This window comes from Oncorhynchus masou, chromosome 3 (assembly GCF_036934945.1).
Source record: "Oncorhynchus masou masou isolate Uvic2021 chromosome 3, UVic_Omas_1.1, whole genome shotgun sequence".
NCBI lineage: Eukaryota > Metazoa > Chordata > Actinopteri > Salmoniformes > Salmonidae > Oncorhynchus > Oncorhynchus masou.
The window spans coordinates 49143075-49169031 of record NC_088214.1 but is presented as its reverse complement, the minus strand read 5'-3'; the positions used below and the strand labels follow the sequence as shown (position 1 = coordinate 49169031).

The window sequence follows — 25957 nt, the reverse complement described above, 5'->3', positions numbered from 1 at the left end:
ACTTGATCAGCTATGGTTGCCAATGCATATATGGTTGAATCATCAGCATACATGGACACACATGCTTTGCTTAATGCCAGTGGCAGGTCATTGGTAAAAATAGAAAAGAGTAGAGGGCCTTGAGAGCTGCCCTGCGGTACACCACACTTTCCATGTTTGACATTAGAGAAGCTTCCATTAAAGAAAACGTTTCAGTTCTATTAGATAGATAGTTCTGAATCCACGATAAGTGGTTGAAAAGCCATAACACATAGGTTTTTTCAACAACAGGTTATGGTCAGTAATATCAAAGGATGCACTGAAATCTAACAGTACAGCTCCCATAATCTTCTTATTGTCAATTTCTTTCAACCAGTCATCAGTCATTTGTGCCCTTCTCTATAAGCATGCTTAAAGTCTGTTGTTAATTTGTTTACAGAGAAGTAGCATTGAATTTGGTCCCCCAAAAAATTCAAGCAGTTTGCTAAGAGCTGGCAGAAAGCTGATAGGTCTGCTGTTAGAACCAGTAACTTCCCACTCTTGGGTAGTGAAATGACTTTGGCTTCCCTCCAGGCCTGAGGACAAAGACTCTCCTCTAGGCTCAGATTAAAGATACAACAGATAGGAGTGGCTATAGAGTCAGCTACTATCCTCAGTAGCTTTCCATCTAAGTTGTCAATACGAGAAGGTTTGTCATTATTTGTTCACCTCTCCCACACTAACTTTACAAAATTCAAACTTGCATTGCTTTTCTTTCATTATTTGTTTTTTTAATGCATGAATACAATGGCTCATTGTTCGTTGTTGGCATATCCTACCTATGTTTGCCCACTTTGCCAATGAAGTAATCATTAAAATAATTGGCAACATCAAATGGTTGTGATGAATAAACCATCTGATTTGATGAAAGATGGAGTTGAATTTGTTTTTCTGTCCATAATTTAATTTAAAGCACTCAAGTTTTTTTCCCATCATTCTTCGTATCATTGATCTTGTCTTCATAATAGTGACTTGTTTTTTGTTGTTGAGTTTAGTCATATAATTTCTCAATTTGCAGTACGTCAGCCAATCAGATGTGCAGCTAGAATTATTAGACACTCTTTATGCACAATCTCTTTCAACCATACAGTTCTTCAAATCCTCATCAATCCATGGAGCCTCAACAGTTCTAACAGTCAGCCTCTTAACAGGTGCATGTGTATCAATAATTGGAAGAAGCAATTTCATAAATTCATCAAGTGCAGCGTCTGGATGCGTTTGAAGTTCCTTGGTGTCCACATCACCCACAAACTATCATGGTCCAAACACACTAAGACAATCGTGAAGAGGGTATGACAATGGCTATTCCCCCTCAGGAGACTGAAAGATTTGGCATGGGTCCTCAGATCCTCAAAATGTTATTCAGCTGCACCATCGAGAGCATCCTGACTGGTTGCATCACCACCTGTTATGGCAACTGCTCGGCCTCCGACCGTAAGGCGCACAGAGGGTAGTGCGTACGGCCCAGTACATCACTGGGGCCTAGATTCCTGCCATCCAGGGCCTCTATAAAAAATAAAGGAGAGCTGCACACTCTAGGAGCACAGATGCAAAAATGTAATATCCAATGTTTTGACAGGCAGGCTGTCTTCATCAGGTTATAATCACAAACACTGCAGGGTGACTCGTTTATATAGTGTCAAAAGACACACAGGTGTCATAATCATGGCCAAGTGGGGCCTAATATCATTGGTTAATTCTCAAATATTAAAATGGCATACAAAGAACATACAAAAAACGATCATAGATTAATTTTAGACTACACAAGCTTACAAACAATTACAAAAGTCACAATAATCACAAGAATGGCTTCGGATCAAAGTCTACGTTGAGACCGAAGGGAGAGATTCAGGCAGCCTCTCGTTTTAACAATAAATGATCAAGGTCACCCCCTCTCCTAGGGAGGGTAACATGTTCGATGCCAATATAACGCAGAGACGAAATCGAGTGGTTTGCTTCCAAAAAGTGGGGCGCATCTGGGTAAGTCCAGTTTTTGCACCTAATGGTGCTACGATGCTCTGAGAGACGTACTTTTAATTTGCGCTTTGTTTTACCCAAATCATTTTAACCACAAGGGCAAGTTATAAGATAAATAACTGCCTTAGTGGAGCACGTAATAACACCTTTGATTGGGATCTGTTTCCCTGTTTGTGGGTGTTTGAAGGATCTACATGTATAAGTGCCATTGCATTGAGCACAGCCATTACACTTGTAATTTCCATCCAGTAGGGGTGCAAATAGACTTTGTTCAGGAATATCTTGGGGTGGTAAATCAGAGTGTACCGATTGGTCTCTGAGATTTCTGCCCTGCGAGAATACAACCAAGGGAAGGTCCGAAAACACATTACTGGGATTTTCATTGGATTTTGGAATGTGTCAATGTTGGAATGTGTGTTGGAATTGGAATGTGTCAATGTTTGAACGATTCCCTTAATTTTTTCAGAGCACTTTGAATAGCGGGTAGTTAGAACGCAATAATGCGTCTTTTTGCGATGGCATTATTAATCTGATCATTTTTGTACCCCTTCGCCTTGAATTTTCTTTGCGTCTCAGCCATATTTCTCTCGAAATCTGATTTGTTTTTTGCAAATTCATTTGATTCGACAGAATTGGCTGTTGGGCAAACAATTTTTCAAGGGAAGTGGGTGACAATTGTCAGCCCTCAACAAACTGTTACGATCAGTAGGTTTCCTGTAAAGGTCACTGTATAGAACATTATTTTCACATAAGATCAAGGACACTGATTTGACGTGTATCAGATTGCATAGTAAACCTCAAATGTTCAGAACAGGAGTTAGGAAAAGCATGAAACGCCTGGAGCTGTTTTGCATCACCCCTCCATAGAACACAAATATCATCAAAAAAAAAATAGCATCAATATATCATCAATCATCAATATGTTTCCAAATAATGTTAGGCAAGAAAACATTTGAGAGGAATGAAAATAGACTTTCTCCATGTAACCCACATACAAATTAGCATAGTTAGGAGCCATGGGGGATCCCATAGCAGTACCCTTCATCTGAATAAAGAAATCATTTAGAAACATGAAGTAGTTGTGTGTGAGTACTATTTCAGCCAATGTTATAATGCAGGCACTGGAAGGTAGTTCATTAGGGTCACGTTGCAGAAGAAAATGTTCCATAGGTTCAATACTGCCCTCGTGTGGAATATTTGTGTATAACGACTCAACATCAAAAGTAACTAACAAGGTATTCTCAGGGAGAGGATCAAGAGATTCAATGATAGAGATCATACTGCTGGTGTCCTTTACAAAGGAGGGGAGCTGTTCTGCAAGTGGTCTAATAAAAAAGTCAACAAAAGTAGATAGAGGGTCTGTTACTGCATCAATGCCCGCAACAATAGGGCGCCCTGGAGGTTTTGTAATATTCTTGTGTCATTTCGGCAAAGTATAGAAAGTGGCATTTTTAGGGTGTTGAATAGCCAAAAAGTTGTTATTTTTTGGTTATCTGACCAGAACTTAAATACCCATCTAGGACAGTAAAGATAGTATTCTGAAATTGGGAAGTGGGGTCACTTCTGAGTTTCTTGTAAAAGGTGTTGTCAAGTAGTTGTCTATGACACTCATTTATGACACTCATTTACATAAACAGTCCTGTCGATGAGTACAACCAGTAAGGACTGACGTATCGGATTGTAAATCAAGCAAAGCCTGTTTTTCATCCTTCGGTAAATTATGAAAAGATTTGGACTCCTGTTTGTTCTTAAGGTTAGGGGGGCTTGACGAGGCATTTGGCTACCTTAATCGAGTCATAGTGAATCCCACCCTTTACCTGCCCTTCATTGAGTTCCTTCGCCTCCGCATCAGGACCACAGCCGACAAGTCAGCGCAACAAAGGGGTGAGTGCAGTCGGCTATTCTCACTGCGCATCAGTAACCCCAGGACTAACCTCCCCAGGGACTTCACAATGGGCTTTTACACCCGAACGACATCAAGTGCCTGCGCAGTACTTAAGGAAACTTAAACCCCTTACCTGTCTGTACGTCTAGTGCCACCCTCAGCCGGGTATAGGCTGAAGCAGCAGAAAAAGGTTATTCCCCTTTCAATCATATGCTTGCCCAGTCAGCCCTTCAGACTGCACCCTGGGTACCACCTTTTAAACCTTTGCGTTATCGATATTCCTCACTCGCGTGAGGGGGCCACAGTCACCCCGAGGGTGATTTGAGTGCGAATGCTCCGGTAGGCCCGTTCCCTTGAATTGCTTCAAGGGATCGTGCCCAGTGGAAACCCAGGCTGTCTATAGGGATCCACCGCGGGGCCTATGGGTTGTCTCCGTCTCGAGTCTCCGAACGTAGGGGAGACAAACACACCTACAATGTGTGAGGTCCCGCACTCAGGCAAGCCTGAGGTCTGGTAGTGCCCGCTGTTTGTTAGTCGCATGCCATTCTACTTCGTGCTCCAAGGAGCGTGGAAGAGAGCTACCACCGTCACGTGTAGAGTCCCATACTCAGGCGGACCTGAGGCCTGGTAGTACCTAACCGCTGGACACTGGCCATCCCCATTTAAATGTTCACTCTCGGCAGGCGATCGTTCGATTTAAACCTTCGTGGTTTAGAGCTATCCAAGCATGCAGGGAACGCAAGCTTTTTGTTTCATCACAGCCTTCTGTGATCGGACTGATTTCGGCAGAACACGTTCCCAATAACTTGGATATCTCTCTCCCAGGGCAGCGTTCAGGCCATCGTTCTCTGCAAGCTTCGTGTGCAAGAGCTTTGCTGCAAATCATTAAGACTGGTACAACCGCCACCGCATTTTCATGCTTGGCCGAAAGCCCCATATTTCACATATTCCAGGGCCGACTACACCCCTCGCGTTAGCGATCGGTAGCCATCACCATCAGCAGAACCCTCTTTGCAATGGACCGGTACCGAGGTGGCTCTTGTTTGCATTGCATTGTTGTCGACACCTGAAGCAGTTGGACTTCAAGGAGGGGTTGAAAGAGCCTAACATGCCAGAGACAGGTCGCTCTACCTCAACCAGAGGCTAGTGGCTAGGCGGAGTTGGGGAGGTTGCCCTCCTTACCCCCCGCCCGCCTTTGTCAGAGCGAGAGGCCATCGTTCACAGACAAAAAGTTTAAGGTTAGGGGGGCCTCCGGGTGCTCCACCGCCGCCAAAGCGCCGGGAGGGCTGGGGAGACATTAAACTCCCGCCTGCGCGCAGAGCGGTTGGCTGGGCGATACTCAAGCCGCTTAAAAATAGGAGCCCATTTTGGGAGGTCCCGGTTCACCAGACACCCCCAGTCCCTTTCGGTAGCAGCCGACACACCCGCCCATAGGTGCGTCATGTGGCTGTGGCTAACGGGGATGGAGCCAGTCGGGCGCAACCCAGGCAAAGAGGAAATGCGGGGAAGCGGGCTAGGACCGAAGACACCCACACCGAGGGAAGGGAGTAGGATGCTGCACCCTAATTATCTGGAAGCGAGCTCTCCAAGGACTAGCACAATTCATCTAGAGTTCTCCAGCTGGGAAGGGCCTCCGATTCCTGGGACTTAACTCCGTCCGTCACCGCGAGAGACCTGAGGGCGACAGAAAAGAGTGGGGTTATTAGAGCGTGTGCCGGATGGTAGCGTCCTATGTATTTCTATGGAACAGTGCCACTATGTGTGAGTTTCAACCGGTGTGAGTGATACCTGTTACCATTCCGCCCCTTCGCAATTTACCTTGTGCGTGTATGTATGTAGTGTGACTCCCTTTCGGACTTTATTCTTGTCCGCTCTGTTCGCCATGGTGGTAGTTATTGCCCCCGGGTCCTTGGAACCAACCAGAAGCTATCAATCCTGGCCCGCTAGGGGTATATCCCCTCCGAGCCAGAGCGAGAGGTCATATTTCAAGACAGGGTTTGAGGTTTAAACGAAGGCTACCGGGTGCTCCATGAGGAGACATTGAACCCCCGCCTGAGCTGCGGGGCCGAGCGGTTTATTGGTTACCCGGAGCGGGTTTAGAGGTTGAAAAGAGAGCGTCCGGGTGCTCCCCGAGCGGTTTATTGGGTACCCGGAGCCGCGCATGTAGTGCTTGATCTGGGAGACCGAGTTGGGAAGACCCGGTTAACCAACAACCCCCCGACCCCCTTCGGACACGGCCGGCGCACCTGTTCACTAGTGCCTCCCAGGGAAGGGGGAATTGAGCTGGTCGGGCAAAACCCAGGCAATGTGGCGATGCGGGGAACTGAGCTCGGGCGAGGGCCGAAGCCACACTCCCGGCCCTGAGCCACAAGCCGAGGGGAAGGAAGAGACTAAACTGCGCCGTTTACCCGCACTTCATCTGTCGATTTCGCTCGACAGCCTTGCGACCTATACTATTTAGTGGCCCTCCGGTCGACAACCATTTTTATTTTGGTTATTTATTTCCCTTTTCTTCTGTTGTATTGTACTTGGGCCCATACCCGACCGTCGCGGGGCAATCGATGCTCCAGCGCCATCCATTTTCAGGGCTAGTTGATTCGACAGGTGAGTTGTTACACACTCCTTAGCCGATTCCGACTTCCATGGCCACCGTCCTGCTGTCTACATCGACCAACACCTTTTCTGGGGTCTGATGAGCGTCGGCATCGGGCATCTTAGCCCGGCGTTCGATTCATCCCGCAGGGCCAGTTCTGCTTACCAAAAGTGACCCACTAGGCAGCTCGCATTCTACGCCCGGCCAGCGAGCTGGGCTTCTTACCCATTTTAAAGTTTGAGAATAGGTTGAGATCGTTTCGGCCCCAAGACCTCTAATTATTCGCTTTACCATATAAAACTGCGAGACTTTGAGCGCCAGCTATCCTGAGGGAAACTTCGGAGGGAACCAGCTACTAGATGGTTCTATTAGTTTTTCGCCCCTATACCCAGGTTGGACGACCGATTTGCACATCAGGACCGCTACGGACCTCCACCTGAGTTTCCTCTGGCTTCGCCCTGCCCATGCATAGTTCACCATCTTTCGGGTCCTATCGCAGATGAGATGAGCAACATATTTTTCAACAAGTCTGCAATATGTCCCAATAGAGTGATTGCGATTGGCTGGGAGGTATAAAATAACTCTTGCTTCTAAAAGGAGTCGGAGTATATGCAGGTGAGTAGCCTACTGGTTCAATAGAAATGTCAGGATTACGGGAGCTAAAGTATTCCCTTAAACGGATGTTTCTAAAAAACTTAAAACACGTCTACCTTAACATCAAAATCGTTGCACTGAGTTGTAGGCACAAAAGATAACCCTTTAAGCAAGGGGACATGGGCAGGGCTCAATATCTTGCTTGATAAATTAAAGACACTCAGTCCCGTGAGTTCTGGGACCGTGTATGGTCCCCTCTGCCTCTGATAGTCGTTTCTTCTTACCCCGTCGGGTGCGGCATCTCCTCGATGCACATGCCTACGGCCGCCTCCGCTCTTCCGTCAGTCCAGTCTCTCATTGAATTCAAAAACTGCCGCTGGAAGCCGATGAGGCGCTGGTTGTAGAGTGTTGATCAGACGGGGGTGAATCGAAGTAAGCGGCATCCATCCTGCGTCTGCCATGGAGAGGAGGAGCAGGACCTCCCTTGTCAGGGTTTCTCCAGAAGTAGACTTTATCCTGTCTTTTTTATGTTGGTTGAATTTCTTGATTTTAAGTTCCTTTATTTCTGTAGACAACTTGTCCTGGAGCGCTTGGTTAGTTTTCATCAGTTCATTCAATGTGCCATCATCATTAACAGCTATTTGTAGCGCTGTGCGTTTGTCTTTAATCGTGTTATCCATTTCACAAAATCCTTCTTCAACTGGTCAACAATTAATGTCATTAAATCAATAGAGCATTTATTCAGGATGGCACACCAGCGTTCACAGAAATCATCTGCGCTGTCCCAATGATGGTTCTTTTTGCCACCTGAGTCCCCGTGGAATAATGCCTTGACGCACATAATCACTAACAGTGACTATATGTAGATGTGTTCTCGTCTGGCTCTTAGATACATGTAACAGTTCTTTCGAGAGGTCAGAATTACCTCCCGGCATGTCAAAAAAGGACTCTGAAACTATGATCTTATCACGCTCCCTTTGGCTATATTCAAAGTAATCTTGTATGGGTCTATGACCAGTGTCAGGAAAATAATTATCATTCGGCATCGTTTTAGAGCTTTTTTGTCGGCAGGGTGCTGTTTACTAGGTAACAGAACAATCTAGAAGAAAAAGAAACGCACACCTATTTAGGCAAGGTGCTGGCAAGCGGAGTAGAAACCTTAAAAATAAAGGAGAGCCGCACACTCTAGGAGCTCAGATGCAAAACTGTAATATCCAACTTTTGGACAGGCAAGCTGTCTACATCAGGGTATAATCACGAACACTGCATGGTGACTAGTTTATATAGTGTCGTAATCACGGCCAAGTGTGGCCTAATATCATTGGTTAATTCTCAAACATTAAAATGGCATACAAAGAACAGCATACAAAACCAATTGGATAGCATACGATCATAGATCCAGGACCTCTATACCAGGTGGTGTCAAAGGAAGGCCCTAAGAATTACATCAACCCTAGTCATAGATTGTTATCTCTGAGTACACATCCTGGTAATCCATCTGGCCCTGCGGCATTGTGAATGTTGACCTGGTTAAAGGTCTTACTCACATCGGCTTACGAGAGTGTGATCAAACAGTCGTCCGGAACAGCTAGTGCTCTAATGCATGCTTTAGTGCTGCTTGCCTCAAAGCGTGTAGAAGTAATTTATCTCATCTGGTAGACTTGTGTCACTGGGCAGCTCATGGCTGGGCTTCCCTTTGTAGTCTGTAATAGGTTGCAAGCCCTGCCACATCCGACGGGCGTCGGAGCCGGTGTAGAATGATTCAATCTTAGTCCTATCTTTCAAGATTTGCCAAATGGAGGGCGAGGGAGAGCTTTGTACCCGTCTCTGTGTGTGGAGTAAAGGTGGTCTAGAATTATTTTTTTCTCTCAATGCACATGTAACATGCTGGTAGAAATTAGGTAAAACGGATTTAAGTTTCCATGCATTAAAGTCGCAGGCCACTAGGAGCGCCGCTCCTGGAGGAGCATTTTCTTGCTTACTTATGGCTTTATACAGCTCGTTGAGTGCGATCTTAGTGCCAGTATCAGTTTGGGGTGGTAAATAGACACCTACGAAAAATATAGATGAAATCTCTTGGTAAATAGTGTGATCTACAGTTTATCATGTGATACTCAACCTCAGGTGAGCAAAACATCGAGACTTCCTGAATATTTCACTTCGCACACCTGCTGTTATTGACAAATAGACAAAGACTGCCACCCGTTATCTCACCAGAGGTAGCTGTTCTGTCTTGCCAATTCACAGAAAAACCAGACAAATGTATATTATCCATGTCGTCGTTCAGCCATGACTTGATGAAACATAAGATAGAGTTTTTAATGTCCCATGGTAGGAGAGTCTTGAACGGTGCTCATCCAGTTTGTTCTCCAATGATTGCACGTTGGCCAATAGGAAGGACGGTAGAGGTGGGTTACCCACTCGCCAACTAATTCAAACAAGGCGTCCCCTGTATCGGTGTCTTCTCTTCATGCGAATGATGGGGATTTGGGCCTGGTCGGGTATCTGGACTAAATCCTTCTTGTCCGACTCATTAAATAAAAAATCTTCGTCCAGTTCGAGGTGAGTAATCACGGTTCTGATATCCAGAAGGTCTTTTTGGTCATAAGAGATGGCGGCAGAAACATTGGCGCCATTCTATATTGTGATCATTGCATCCAATGGATACGGATAAAGCTTTAGAACAAACTTTTACTCATACTGTAGAATGTGGATGATCTTGTTCCTGTAGAGGTTGTAAACACCCTGGTAGGTTTATTAATAATCTTAACCAGATTACAGGCACTGGTTACAGTGAGATGTTTCCTCTTAAGTGGACAGCTTGATGAAAACCAGTCAATTTCCAGGTCCCCAAGAAAGTAGACCTCTCTGTTTACATGACATACACTATCAAGCATTTCACACACATGATTTAGATACGGACTGTTAGCACTTGATGGCCTGTAGCAACATCCCAAAAGAAAAGGCTTTAGATGTGCCAAGTGAACCTGCAACCACAACACTTCAATAACACAAGACATAAGATCTTCTCCAAGCATTACAGGGATATGGCTCTAAATATACACAGCAACACCCCCATAAGTATTTCTGTCTCTTCTATAGATGTTATATACAATGCTCAAAAAAATAAAGGGAACACTTAAAAAATCTTGTGAAATCAAACTGTCCACTTAGGAAGCAACACTGATTGACAATAAAGTTCACATGCTGTTGTGCAAATGGAATAGACAACAGGTGGAAATTATAGGCAATTAGCAAGACACCCCCAATAAAGGAGTGGTTCTGCAGGTGGTAACCACAGACCACTTCTCAGTTCCTATGCCTCCTGGCTGATGTTTTGGTCACTTTTGAATGCTGGCGGTGCTTTCACTCTAGTGGTAGCATGAGACAGAGTCTACAACCCACACAAGTGGCTCAGGTAGTGCAGCTCATCCAGGATGGCACATCAATGCGAGCTGTGGCAAGAAGGTTTGCTGTGTCTGTCAGCGTAGTGTCCAGAGCATGGAGGCGCTACCAGGAGACAGGCCAGTACATCAGGAGATGTGGAGGAGGCCGTAGGAGGGCAACAACCCAGCAGCAGGACCGCTACCTCCACCTTTGTGCAAGGAGGAGCAGGAGGAGCACTGCCAGAGCCCTGCAAAATGACCTCCAGCAGGCCACAAATGTGCATGTGTCTGCTCAAACGGTCAGAAACAGACTCCATGAGGGTAGTATGAGGGCCCGATGTCCACGGGTGGGGGTTGTGCTTACAGCCCAACACCATGCAGGACGTTTTTCATTTGCCAGAGAACACCAAGATTGGCAAATTCGCCACTGGCGCCCTGTGCTCTTCACAGATGAAAGCAGGTTCACACTGAGCACATGTGACAGACGTGACAGTCTGGAGACGCCGTGGAGAACGTTCTGCTGCCTGCAACACCCTCCAGCATGACCGGTTTGGCGGTGGGTCAGTCATGGTGTGGGGTGGCATTTCTTTGGTGGGCCGCCAGCCCTCCATGTGCTCGCCAGAGGTAGCCTGACTGCCATTAGGTACCGAGATGAGATCCTCAGACCCCTTGTGAGACCATATGCTGGTGCGGTTGGCCCTGGGTTCCTCCTAATGCAAGACAATGCTAGACCTCATGTGGCTGGAGTGTATCAGCAGTTCCTGCAAGAGGAAGGCATTGATGCTATGGACTGGCCCACCCGTTCCCCAGACCTAAATCCAATTGAGCACATCTGGGACATCATGTCTCACTCCATCCACCAACGCCACGTTGCACCACAGACTGTCCAGGAGTTGGCGGATGCTTTAGTCCAGGTCTGGGAGGAGATCCCTCAGGAGACCATCTGCCACCTCATCAGGAGCATGCCCAGGCGTTGTAGGGATGTCATATAGGCACGTGGAGGCCACACACACTACTGAGCCTCATTTTGACTTGTTTTAAGGACATTACATCAAAGTTGGATCAACCTGTAGTGTGGTTTTCCACTTTAATTTTAATTCCACTTTAATTTTCAAATCCAGACCTCCATGGGTTGATAAATTTGATTTCCATTGATAGTTGAATGTGCTGACAACAATCACAGAAATTATGTAAAGAAAAAAGTATTTATTAAGAATATTTCATTCATTCAGATCTAGGATGTGTTAGTGTTCCCTTATTTTTTTGAGCAGTGTACTTGTATTGCTACTGCTTTATCATCAAATGAATTATCTAAGTGAGTCTCAGCAATGCTTAATGTATGAATGTTATCTTATGTTTGCAAATTATTGATTTCATTAACCTCTTACTAAGGCTACATATATTAATATGTGCTATTTTCAGCCCTTTCCTAGATAGCTTATCAGAGGTAGACATAATATATAAAAGATCAAATAAGGCAAGAGAAAAAATATATACATTTAGCAGTCCATTAATCAATTGGTGTGTGTGTGTGTGTGTGTGTGTGTGTGTGTGTTGCGAGTTAGAAGCTACAAACCCATAGGCTTGGCTCTCTTATCCCTTCCAGGCTTCTGGGAGTGAGTGTGAGCAATGAGCCTATCATAGCGAATATAAGCAATGTCCCCACACACTCTGGCAGCTTTCATGACTAGGATAAGCTCTTTCCTCTTCTGCCGCACAGCTTCAGGATAATCCTTGTTGAGGAAGATATGTACGTTCCTCTCAAGTTCTTGGCTCTTTCCAGAACAGCTACCTTATCCTTGAACCTCAGGAACTTAACCACTATCGGCCTGGGCCGGTAGGGGGGTTTCCAATCCTGCGGGTACGCTCCACCTCAATCTTCCTGTGGTCCACCTTCAATTTCTCAGAGATCATTTCCCTCACTTTGTCCTCAGACTCCAACCAGATCTCATGTTGAGTCTGAAATTCCGTCCGCAACCATGTTTCGCCGCCTTGATTGTCCCTCGACAATCAAATCTTCCGTCATTGTTATCATGGATTCACACACAGAACTGATGTCCTCTCTCAACGACTTACAGATTGCTCACCGAGCTGACCCTTGGAGAACTGCAAACTGTTCTTCAGGTCCTGGACCTATCTGGTCAGGTTGTCCATTATTTTATTAGTTGAATCCACCAGTATTTGGACAAAACACGTTTTTCTTGTTGTAATAACTGCTTGTATAACTATTTTTATTTGTTTAAAAGATCCTTCACCAGTGATAGAGACACGACTGTCCTCAACTGTACTCCTTACGGCTTTGGTCTTTGTCTGGTAGCTAGCAACATAGGTTATGCTCTTACTCCTCACAGTTACAGACATGGCAGGTCACAGGGAAGATTGAAAACAACAAACGATAGGGAGCTAGACACCCATTGTCCCGAGGCAATCCGCGGACCTGGCCACAATGTCTAACCGTGTCTCGGGCTGCGTTCAAGCCCTCAAGAAACCCAGCTAGCTTGATAGCAGCTAGCCTAGCTGATATTTAGCTGCCTACGCCAAAAAGCTATTCAGATCCGTCCTTGGTCAGCAGGATCACTGGACACAGACTAGCAGTCCCAGCAACTGATACCAAATCCATCTAGCTACTAACTTTCCAATACTCTTTCAAAACAATAAACCGTCTTGTCCATTCAACAGCTGAATGGCACACATACACAATCCATGCATTTGAGAAATGAGAACAAATGCCTCCAGTTTAGAAGTATCCAAAATTGAGAAAGGGGATGGTGTGTTTTTCCCCATTAATCATGGCATGGGGTTGTTCAATGACAGAAATGTATTCGTTGTCACTAGATGGTTTCATATTCAAACAGTTTAATTCCAATTCAGCTCCAATTCCATAACTTTAAGATTTCATTTAATTCAACAATGTAAATTCTCCACTTCATGATTGAATTCAATAATTTAATTGGAATTTCTAATTCAATTGGAATTGACCCTAAAACTGGAAAATAGTTTTAATTTATTGTATTTAATGTCTCCATCTCTTCATCTTTTCAGAAAATGGCAAATAGTAATGGTTTTCTTCCGTTGAAGGAGAGGACCAAAATACAACCACCCACAAAACCCAACACAAAACAGGCAACCTAAATATGGTTCCCAATCAGAGACAATGATAGACAGCTGCCTCTAATTGAGAACCAATCTAGGCAACCATAGACATAATTTACCTAGAAAGGAAACAGCCCCATAAACTTACAAAACCCCTAGACCCGACAAAACACATAAATACCCCATGTCACACCCTGCCTTAACTAAGGCCAGGGCGTGGCACAAATGGAATGAATATACAGTGAAAGGTTTGGACACACCTACTCACAAAAGTTTCTTTATTTTTACTATTTTCTACATTGTATAATAATAGTGAAGATATCAACACTATGAAATAACCCATATGGAATCATGTTGTCACCACAAAAGTGTTAAATATATTTTTATTTTCGATTATTCAAAGTAGCCACCCTTTGCCTTGAGGACAGTTTGTACACGTTTGGCATTCTCTCAACCAGCTTCACTTGGAATGCTTTTCCAACAGTCTTGAAGGAATTCCCACACTGACGGCTTTTCCTTCACTCTGTGGTCCAACTCATCCCAAACCATCTCAATTGGGTTGAGGTCGGGTTATTGTGGGAGCCAGGTAATCTGATGCAGCACTCCATCACTCTCCTTCTTGGACAAATAGCCCTTACACAGCCTGAAGGTATATTAGGTCATTGTCCTGTTGAAAAACAAATGATAGTCCCACTAAGCGCAAATCAGATGGGATGGCGTATCGCTGCAGAATGCAGGACTCACAGACCAAAGGACAGATTTCCAACGGTCTAATGTCCATTGCTTGTGTTTCTTGGCCCAAGCAAGTCTCTTCTTCTTATTGGTGTCCTCTAGTAGTGGTTTCTTTGCAGTAAATCGACCATGAAGGCCTGATTAACGGAGTCTCCTCTGAACAGTTGATGTTGAGATGTGTCTGTTACTTTAACTCTGTCAAGCATTTATTTGCGCTGCAACTTTTTGGGTTACAACATGATTCCATTTCATAGCTTTGATATCTTCACTATTATTATACAATGTAGAAAATAGTCTAAATAAAGAAAAACCCTGGAATGAGTAGGTGTGTCCAAACTCACCTCCCCTGTCTGATATCTTGACTTTTTCTATTCCACAATATCTAAAGGTAGAAATGTAATGTTTTGGTCATTTAAATGCACTGCGACTGGAAAATCCCTGTAGTTTCTCCTGATTGAACTTTTATGTTCACTAATTCTCTGTTTGAGAGAACAAGAGGTTTTATATACATAGCACAGCCCACATGGATATTTAATAATGTAGATAACATGGGTGGTGGAGCACCTAATAATGTCATTGATTTGGAACCGTTTTCCTGTATATCAGTGGTAGAAATAGTCACATCATATTGTTGCACTATAAGCAGCCTCTGCATTTATTGCTGCCATTCGGAAAAGTGCGATAAAGAGGGCAATTTTCTTTTGTTGCTGACAGTTGGCATGGGCCAATTTTTTTTTGTAAATTGCAACCTCTCCTATATACAATAAGTGGTGGGTTCTTAAATTCAGCTGGCAGGCCTTGGTCCGATGATAAAACATGCCAGTGTTTCTTGACAGCATCTCCCACTTTGCATGAGTTCAAAGTATGTGGTGGTGAACATTACAGAGTGTTCTTTAGCTCTAGTGAGTCTTTTTTGTAGCAGCTCATCTCATGTTTTCCCTAATGTCAAATTAAGAGCTTCCTCCACACACTGTGGAAAGTAGCCTCCTTTGAAACCTATTGTTCATCTCTGTTGTTTTTCCTAGATAGTCCCCTGTGGAGTGGCATATAAAGCGCAGTCTGAAAAAGGTTCTTAACTTTAAAACCGGTGCACCTGGCACCTACTACTATACCCCGTTCAAAGGCACTTAAATCTTTTGTCTTGTCCAAATATAATGAATGGCACACATATACAATCCATGACTCAATTGTCTCAAGGCTTAAAAATCCTTCTTTGACACGTCTTCTCCCCTTCATCTACACTGATTGAAGTGGATGTAATAGGTAACATCAATAAGGGATCATAGCTTTGATGTGAATTCACCTGGTTAGGTGTATGTCATGGAAAGAACAGACGTTCATGTTTTGTACACTGTATATAACACAGGAAAGTCATGTTTTTGACTGCACTGGGCCTTTAATAGGCACGTACTATAGTCATCTTTTATTATCCCTCTTGAGATGGGAAAACATCATGTTTATTTAATTAAGTTGAACATGTGCTCATCATGTTAGGTGAAATAAAACTATTTTTTTCCACCAAGTTACACTACCCAAAAGGGACTCGTTTTGTGGAACTACCCAACAGCTTTTGGTCCTGAAAAGCTTTTGTAGAGGTGATGTACGGGTTGAATAGTGTAGGTCTTTGTAGAAGAATCCAGGTCGCTATAGACCTCTTCCTTTGTGTACAAATACTGGCACGATATGTGGATGTGCACGTGTTAATGGCAGTAGCTACGTTCAGTGAAGAAGTTGTCTCGTAGCAACCATTTGGTCTATATGTAGCAGGCTTCATGGCCTAGGGTGTTAAAAAATAAAAATTCTAGAGAATAGATAAAACATGGCAGAGCTGAAATTTCTTACACTAAAATCAACTGTACTCACCAGGATCGTGAAGGACCACAGTGATGTAGATACTGCATCAGGAGATTCAAACACCAACACAGGAGACCTGCCAGAGCCACTCACAGCTCTGTATGATGCCAATCTAAGGGACCTCTCACCACCTGAAATAAAGGAGAAAAGTGAAGAAGCTTTCCAGAGATTGAAACAGAAACTGACCCGTGATCAGTGTGAATCCCTTGAGCTTACCTCCAAGGAGCAGTCCAAATGCCAGGCCTGGCACACCAACCGAATTGGACGGATAACAAGCACCGCCTTCCATCGTGTGTGCACGGCAGGCAGAAACACAGACAAAATCAACTTGGTGAAAAAGACAATGCATTACAATGACAGTGAGTTGCATCATGTCCCAGCTGTACTTTGGGGAAGAGACATGGAGGACACAGCCAGAAAGTACTACACGGAAGAAATGAGCAAAATACATGCCAACTTCAGTGTGAAGCTCTCTGGTCTTGTCGTGCGGAACGATCAACCACATCTCGGGGCGTCTCCAGATGGATTAGTGAACTGTTCCTGTTGTGGGAGAGGAACCCTTGAAGTTAAGTGTCCATACAAATACCGTGATGGCCTTACAGGGTGCAGTGATGACACACAGTTCTGCTTGGACAAATCACTGCACCTAAAGAAGAATCATGAATATTACCACCAAGTTCAACTTCACATGTTTGTTTGCAATGTCCAATACTGTGACTTTGTGGTTTGGACAAGTGCTGAGGTCATTGTGCGTCGCATAATCAGAGATGAAGAAATGCTACAAAAAGCCCTACCTAAGGCTGAAAGGTTCTTTATTGCAAGTGTTTTGCCGGAACTATTGACTCGAAGCCACGACCCTCTCCTAGAAACACTTAAAGAGTGTTCACACTGATATGCCGAAATTTGTACAATCTGGTTCTTTATTGCAAGTGTTTTGCCGGAACTATTGACTCGAAGCCACGACCCTCTCCTAGAAACACTTAAAGAGTGTTCACACTGATATGCCGAAATTTGTACAATCTGGTTCTTTATTGCAAGTGTTTTGCCGGAACTATTGACTCGAAGCCACGACCCTCTCCTAGAAACACTTAAAGAGTGTTCACACTGATATGCCGAAATTTGTACAATCTCAAGAAAGTAAAAAATCTATATGAAGTGGAAAGAATTCAAATTAATTTACATTTTGACATTTGGATGATGCAATATCACAACACAGCACAAAATACCTCATATGAGCACATTGTTACAGTTTTGTAACGTGTACACTGGGAGTCGGGAAGAAAATACAGGGAGTGCAAATTTAATAATAAATAGAACAAGAAACAGAAACAGAGTCAATTACACCTTAGGAAAGAACCAAGGTGGAGTGACGGATAAGGGGAGATAATCAAGAGGTGATGGAATCCATGGGTCATGAGGCGCAGGCGCGTAACAATGGTGGCAGGTGTGCGTAAGGAGACAACTGGCGACGTTGAGCGCCAGAGAGAGAGAGCGGGAGTAAACGTAACATTATCCCTGGCACTCGGCTCCAGATGACACCAATCAGAGGGACGGTCTTGAGGACCAGGAGCGGGCCGGACGCTTCTGCTGAGGCACAGGAACTTGTAGAGCCGGCTGAGGCATGGGAGCCTGACGTGCCGGCTGAGGCATGGGAGCCTGAAAAGGTTGGCATGGGAGCCTGAAAAGGTTGGCATGGGAGCCTGAAGAGGCCGGCTGAGGCATGGGGAGCCTGCTGAGCCAACCGAGGCTTGAGAACCTGACGAACCAGTTGAGGCATGGAAGCCTGACGAGCCAGCTGAGGCATCCCTGGTTGCTTCGGAAGTGGCACTTGGACCTGACGTCACCAGTAGAAAAAAATTGGGGAAAATACCTATGCGTAATGATGGACGACCAAAGTACTCAAAATGAAGTAAATAAATTAATAAATAATGAAATGTATTATTTTAAAATATTTCGAGAATAAGTGCCACATTATTTGAAATCTTTTTCACAATGTTACTTTTCACAATAATGTTACCATATTTAATTTAATTATAATACATTGTATTTCCCAATGTTTTTTTAATTTCATAATGTATTTCCGATTCCATTGTATTTTTCATGGCCACTCGCAAGGGATATATACAGTATATATCCCTCATATGTCAATCAGCCCAGGTGGGTAGTCTTTAGTCACTGATTGTGTAATCATTCACAATCGATTACGTCATCCTATTGAACTTGACCTGACAGTTAAGGCAGAGCTTGGTATGCCATTTCTCTGTGTACGGGTGTGCCGAGCAGTCGGACGGATATGGCATATTTTCCTGATATGATTATGACCCGAGTATTTTTTGTTATTATCCGTAATTGGAAAAAAATAAATGTTCGGGTGCCAACGTGCAACTTTAAATCAAGTGCGAGGTGCTACATGGTCTAAATAGCTAATTTGCCTGTCTGTAAAGAGAAGGGAGGTTTGTATGCTGATCCCGCTGCTCGGATTGGATAGAGAGAAGATGTATTTCACAATCCACTCGCTCACGCCATCACTTCTCCTCGCATGTTTCGGTCTGATCACTCAGATTGCTGCTGCCTCCTGTTAGCCTGCTACTATGAGGAGGATGTTTGCTAGCAAGCAATGTGTATAGCATCTAACAAGTGGGCGAAAATTATTTTTTAAATAATAAAATGTTGATGCGCATTCTGAGTGACAGCAAACAGCAAAAGTTGAGGAGACACACCCTCTCCGTGCGCTGCTCCAAATCTGCAGGATTTTCGGTCTATAAACATCCAGGGATGTTTTCGGTATTTTTCCAATATATGGAGTGTTTGGTGCAGAATTCTCCAAACGATTGGCGGCTTCACGGAGAAACTATAGACTTGTGGTTTCATCCATTGTTAAGAAAAGTAGCTACATCAAAAACAGGGCAACGCGAGAACAAATACTGTTACAAGCTCGACTTCTTTAAGCTTTTATTGGCGGACTACATCAAAAAGGTGTATTGCCGCCACATATTGGGTGGGGTAAAAACAGATACTTTAACGAAAATAAATAAAACCAACTCATTCTAAAAAAACGAAACAAAAGTCAATATACTCCTTCACTTAGTCAAATGTACTCCGATCCCTACACAGAGGGTGAAGCATCTTCAGATAGTATTCCCTGCAGTGTTTCAGCAGTGAAATCCTAGAGCCAAGATTCTTTTAGCCGCTTTCACAATTATTTGTTGTTGTTGTTAGTTCTGTTCTGAACAATACATCCCCTGTGCAACAAAATCATCCTTCTCTTTGACTTTAGCCACCACTTTTGCCTAACAATCTTGTTCAAGGGCTTTGAACCAATTACCTACTTGACCACGCCCACTTGCATTGATTGGCATATCCCCTTGCGATTATGGTTATGAAATTTGGAAATACCAAAGATTATGGATATACTGACCAGACACGTCTCTCCGCCCTAACAATGGGAGTCATTGTCCACACAGCGGCACGTCAGGCTGTCAAGCGCCCACGCCTATCCTTTCTTTGGATTGGTAGATACATCTTATTATTGTAACCCATTACTGAACCTCTCATTGACCTCCTTGGTGGGCAAAACAACGAAAAAAACGCTACCTGGTGGAGGGAGATACATTTTCCGCAGAGTTGGGCCTCTCTTCCTCTATGGAAATACATCATGTGACAAAGCGCCATTATAAAATTATAAATGTTCTGATGAAAAAAAAACTTTGGGAAATACAATGTATTATGAAATTAAATATGCTAACATTATTTTGAAAAGTTACATTATGAAAAAATATTTCATAATAATGCAGCACTTATTCTTGAATCATTTATATTTGATGTATTTATTAATTAATGATTTATGTATTTTTATCTTGAGTATGTGGTATTTCATTTTATATATAATTTAAATTTTGAGTACTTTGGTCCTCCTTATACTGTACTTCCCATTGCAAACATCTTCATTACATTCAGCACAAAAAAATAACCAGTGAACAAAGTTTAAATGCAACAATGTTTCACACACCACGGAACACATTTTTTTTCAAAGTGATAGCTAACAACCGCAAGTGAGCTGCAATAATAAAAGAACATTTCCACTCACCAGATGATCATTTGAAACATAACTTATTGTTGAAAGTTCATCATGAAAAGGGTCTATTGAGCAGTGATATGTAGGCCTTCGTGAAGGCAGAAGTTTCCATATGTTTCTGTAAAAATGGTCCCACCCATTATATGTCCAAATGTGATTGGTTGATTCTACTGTCTGCCCTAATACAGTTGAAAGACAGCCTTCTATCAAACTTCTGAGGGCCGAGCCCAGAGGCAGGCAACCCTGGTCCTGGAGTGCCATAGGCACTTCATGCTCTTGATTTAACCAACCTGGAAGATCAGGTGTTTTGAATTTAGGCAAATCTGAAATCTGATTATTATGAAATAACAAATCTGTCATTCTGCCCCTGAACAGGCAGTTAACCCACTGTTCCTAGGCCGTCATTGAAAAAAAGAATTTGTTCTTAACTGACTTGCCTAGTTAAATAAAGGTTAAAAAAAATCCCATTCATTACCTGTTGTGTATTTAACCCTCTGTTTCCCCTCATGTCTTTGTCAGAGATTGTTTGTTATTATTTCGTGTTGTTTGTATTGGTGTGCGACAGGTCCTCGTACCCACTTTGTTTTGTTAATTTATTAATGGTTTTGGAGTTATGTTTTAAGTTATTAATAAACTACTCCATTTTACCAAGATCGATTCCCCTGCGCCTGACTTCCTTGCCACCGATACACACGCCTATGACTATCATTGAAAATAAAAATATAATCAGGCTCTCATATTATTGAAAATAGAACATTTATATTTAAAATATACAAATATTTAATAAATCCTTGGGCTTTCATTGACTGTATTTTGATCAAACACATCCTAACTTTGGATTTGAAAAAACAGGCCATACTGAACATTCCTCTGGCCCCTTCTCCAGTCTTTCATGTTTACAGCCATTGGGCATACTCTTTACAGTGATGCATGACCTGATTTATTAAGTTCTCACATATAAATGCGCACACACACACAAACTCACTCAGTCATGCACACATACAAAAAGAGGAGGTAGAAGCATCTCCAGTCAGATTTTGTCTAGTCAGACGACGCACCGGTGGCAGTTTGTGCTTGGGGAAAGGGTGCGCAAGCCAGCGCTCAATGGAGTTTTCCTGAGAGGGCTCCAATGCTGAGGCAGCAAAAACAAACAACCAGCACCCACACAAAGAGCCCCAATACACCAACCTGAACCAGGCCACTGTCACAATGACAACACAAACACCACAGGGGAACAATAAGCCCCTTTGCTTTCCAGAAGTCCAGGCCGCAATAAAGAGCCATGCGCCCAGGGACACGGGCTGTTTGACACCACAGGCCACCCAACATATTCTCAAGCCACTCAATGATGTCTATGCATGGTGACTAGCCTTCTTCTGACTCGCACACGCTCCCGAATTCTCTCGTCTCATACCCACATTCTCCAAGTACAAGGGCCATGCCTCTGCCAAGACGTCGGTCCTCCTTCTTGGGCCAGCACTCCACTGCAGAGCGCCCGGGTAGCGCCAGCACCAGGGCTGGCACCGTGGGCATCACCACAGCCCCCCGGGGCGTCTTTGTGGGGACAGCCCCCACGGGCGGCACCTGCAGCCTGGGCACGCGAGTGTCGCGGCGTGCACTGGGCATCAGCAGTGTGTTCCTGCAGGGGCTGAGGAGCACGGCTGTGCCTGTTATGCCCCATGGGGCTGGGGCTGGTGGCAGGCAGCACCCCGGGGGTGCTGAGAGCCTTAACTGCTGCCTGATGGAGTACAGGGACAAGGTGCACGCCCTGGAGCTGCTCAACCAGCAGCTGGAGGAGCAGATCCGACACTGCTTGGATCGTAAGGCGTCCAGTGCCGGAGCCTGGGGTCCCCTCAGACAGGACTGGGAGGACGTCTACAGGCAGGTAAGGAAGGGGAGAGAAGGAGGTAGTTGAGGATGATGGGTAGAGAGGATACAGATAGGTAAGGGGGAGAAAGGAAGAGCAGCGAGGAGAGGGGTAAAGAAGGACTAGGATGACTTCTACAGGAAGAGGGAGAGGGAGGAGGGAGTTGAGTATGATGGGTAGGGGGTACAGACTGATAAGAAGGGAAAGAGAAAGAATGGGAGGAGAGGGGTAGAGAAGGTCTGGGAAGACAACTGGGTACAGGTAAATAAGAGAGGGAGTTGTTGTTCACAAGTCCTAGAATGAAGTTAAGAAAGCTCCTGCCGATGCAGCAGTGCAGCATTTTGCTGTTCTGTGCCTCCGACCAGATGGGAGTAGGTTGAAGCACTGATTGAGTGGGTGATTGGAGCTGGAGATTGTGGCGTGATTTGCGCTGGATAGTGCGTTCATTTAAAAGTGACCGTTTTGGAATGGGGAGTCTAACTTTGAAGCAGTGTTCATGATCCTCAATTGTTTATTGCACTGTGAGACTGTCAGCATATTTTAATTTGTTTACCTTTATTTAACCAGGGGAAACCCATTAACACCAGGGTCTCATTTATAAGGCTGCCCTGGGAACAATACATCAACATGATCAGCCTCAATACAACACTATACAGTTACAATGACATATTACAACAAATCAAATTCAAAAGTGACAGATAAAATTACACCTCAATCAAAACATCACCACATTCCTCCTCAAAGTCCCAAACTGACCCTTCGAGACCAGAGAGTCAAGCCTCAAAGTGGCCTGCAGGTCATTCCATGCGCTAGGGGCACAATAAATACATCTTACAATCTTCCGGACTCTGTGGAGTCCCACGGAGTCTCTAGAGCCAGCCAGCCTTGAGAGGGAGTCTGATGGCGGCTGGATTTCCAATTAAGAAATTATGTTGAAGTATAGCAGTCTTCCATTGATGAGGTGCAATGCATTGTGATGCCATTATAATGCACCCCAAGACTTGGCACAGGCATGCATGACTCCCTTATCATCAGTGATGTAGTGAGTAAACAAAGTAGGTGGGTAAACACTGACCACCTTTCGCGGTGTATAAAGTAACACTCCCTGTATGCAGTTTTCAGCGATAGGTGGGTAAACGCTCGTGCAAAATAAAAAAGTTGTGTAAATGATGTCTACCTGCGTTCACCCTCCACGACACCACTGCTTATAATGTCTGGTCTTATAATGAGGATCTCATAATGATCCTCGCCTAATAACAGCTATTTTGAGTCCATTGAAAATGACCTGCAGAGAGAGACTTAACATACCATACGCCTTATAATAAGACATTGTAAAGGCGCATCCATGCTTTTAACAAGTAATTTTGCATCATACCTGCATGCAGAATACCCATTGATCGAAGAATTCACCCTAAGTTGGACTTCAGAGCATCTGTTGCACCCTAGTGGACAGACTGACATATTGCAAAACCTCCCCCATAGGTTAGTGAGTCCATCCTTGACAATGCCAGGCTAATGCTGCAGACAGAGAATGTGCAGGCCAACGCTGAGGACTTCAAGGACCGGTGAGTGTACACTCTCCTCACATCCTCACATCCTCTCTCCTCACCTCCTCTCTTCTCACCTCCTTCCCAAAACGTCAGAACCTGGGGAATCGAGAAGAGCATGGAGAAGAACACCCTGTCTTTTGAGATTCACTTTCTCTCCATCCTGTAGGTATGAGAATGAGCAGCCCTTCAGGAAAGCGGTTGAGGAAGAGATCAGCTCTCTGTACAAGGTGATTGACGATGCCAACCTGACCAAGTCAGACCTGGAGAGCCAGATGGACAGCATGAGGGCTGAGCTCCGAGACCTGGCACGCAACCACGAGGAGGTGAGTCAAGCATGAAGGATGGAGCACATACTGGAAAAAACAGATTACCAGCAGACCGCTGACTTTGTCATAGGGTTCCATGTCGGGTTTTTAGAGTGGGATATTAGAGAAGGGGATATTCCCGTCAACATACAATCTAACAAAATACAATTTCCCACTTAGTTGAATCCCCAAGACAGTTCTTGTGTATTCGTTAAGTTTATTTACCCAGCATAGAAATAAATGGAGCACATAAGAAACCCTAACTGCTAGCATTTCCATAGGATTCCTTTCTTGTGGGGTTTGCCCACTGACAAGCATTTACCTCCAACCCAGAGTGAAAGCCCACACCTCATCCAGCTGGTTGTTATTGGAAATCAGATGATTAGGATCGTATTGATTATATGAATCCGGTGTATTGGTGTTGGGGTGGAACAAAGGCCCTTTTCCCAGGTGTTCTTCTGCTCCTTTCAGGACGTGAGGGTGCTATACAACCAGATGGCAGGCCGTGAGGTGGATGAACCGGACGCTCCCATTGAGACCAATCTGGACCAGATACTGGCCTACATCCGCTCCCACTGGGAAAGAGTCATCGAGAAGAACCGTGCCGAGACCGATGCCTACCTGGAATACAAGGTAAGTTCATACTGTAGTTCCCCACACTTACAACCTTTAACATCTGAGTAAAAAGGGGAGAAATCAATATTTACTTTTGATAGATCAATGTGTAGTTGAAATGTATTTACATTTGTCATTAGTTGTTTATCTATTATGAGGTCAGCTTGAGGTTTATTGTGTCTAGTAGGGGCCAGGCAAAACAAACGGAATACACCTGTTCTTTGAAATAGCTTGACGTGTGTGTGTGTGTGTGTGTGTGTGTGTGTGTGTGTGTGTGTGTGTGTGTGTGTGTGTGTGTGTGTGTGTGTGTGTGTGTGTGTGTGTGTGTGTGTGTGTGCGGGTGTTCAGCAGGAGGAGAGTGTGGGCAGTAAGCTGAGTCATGAGGAGGAGGAGCTGGAGAGTCTGAAGACGGAGTATAACGATGCTGGTTGTAAAATCCAGAGTTTGCAGGCCGAAACCGAGTCCATCAGAGCACTGGTATGTATTGAGCCGTCACCTCTACAGTGTCCCTATATAGGTCAACGTTTTTGGGGACAGCCCAACACCACCAATAGTGTGTATGTCAGTGGAGAATGGTGGAGGTAGAAATAGAAAGGACGGGCAAATTGGAATGGTTAGAATGGAACGAATGAAACACAAAGTGTGTGTGTGTGTGTGTGTGTGTGTGTGTGTGTGTGTGTGTGTGTGTGTGTGTGTGTGTGTGTGTGTGTGTGTGTGTGTGTGTGTGTGTGTGTGTGTGTGTGTGTGTGTGTGTGTGTGTGTGTGTGTCAACTGCATCAACTTGCTCCAACAGAAGCGCGGCCTGGAGAACTCCCTGAACGACGCCAAGCATTGGCATGACATCGAGTTGCAGAACCTGGGATCCGTCATTGGCAAGCTGGAGTCAGAGCTGGGCGACGTCCATGGCGACATTGAACAGCAACGCCGTGACTATGAGACGTTGCTGGGTAACAAAATGCGCCTGACGCTGGAGATCGGCACCTACCACGGCATCTTGGATGGGGAGGAGAGCCGCTACCACCCCTCGATGTGAGTAGCTAACTTCAGAGATGACCTCTGAGGCAAAGGCAATATCAAAAAAGAAGATTAATAGCCCAACAGGGAAAATACCATTGGCACATGACTTCTTGATGATGTAATTTTCTGATTGTAAACTTGTTTTCTGTTTATGCTATTATAGTAACAGTGCTTGACTTGGACTGAAATAGGTCCCAGTACTCATTTTGGGAGCCGGTACTGTTTATATCATCAAGGTGAACTCCACGCAATATATTCCAATGGGTGAGATTGCATGACCTCCTTTGACACGATGTTCCTCTCAACAGGGGCACAGGTGCATCAGAGCCTGAAGGGAGACGAACTCCCCTTCCTCCCCATTTGGAGCCCCACGGCGGCCCAGCACCTCAAGGTAAA

At 44.5% G+C, this 25957-nt stretch overlaps 1 protein-coding gene across 1 annotated transcript; it reads left to right on the top strand.

The window, feature by feature from the left end:
• Positions 1 to 21642: 21642 nt before the first annotated feature.
• LOC135507485 (phakinin-like) lies at positions 21643 to 25577 on the top strand. Its single transcript, XM_064927009.1, has 6 exons — positions 21643 to 22092; positions 23557 to 23639; positions 23791 to 23947; positions 24401 to 24562; positions 24893 to 25021; positions 25338 to 25577. Exons 1-6 carry the CDS (start codon positions 21646 to 21648, stop codon positions 25575 to 25577), a joined length of 1218 nt encoding a protein of 405 aa, XP_064783081.1. The 5' UTR covers positions 21643 to 21645.
• The last annotated feature ends 380 nt before the right edge of the window (positions 25578 to 25957 follow it).

Bases quoted from the DNA above. Each gene is read 5' to 3' on its own strand.
- LOC135507485 (XM_064927009.1), top strand. From the start codon at position 21,646: ATGCCTCTGCCAAGACGTCGGTCCTCCTTCTTGGGCCAGCACTCCACT. The intron at 23,948-24,400 runs GTGAGTCAAGCA...TGCTCCTTTCAG, and splicing joins TGGCACGCAACCACGAGGAG to GACGTGAGGGTGCTATACAA. The intron at 25,022-25,337 runs GTATGTATTGAG...TTGCTCCAACAG, and splicing joins CCGAGTCCATCAGAGCACTG to AAGCGCGGCCTGGAGAACTC.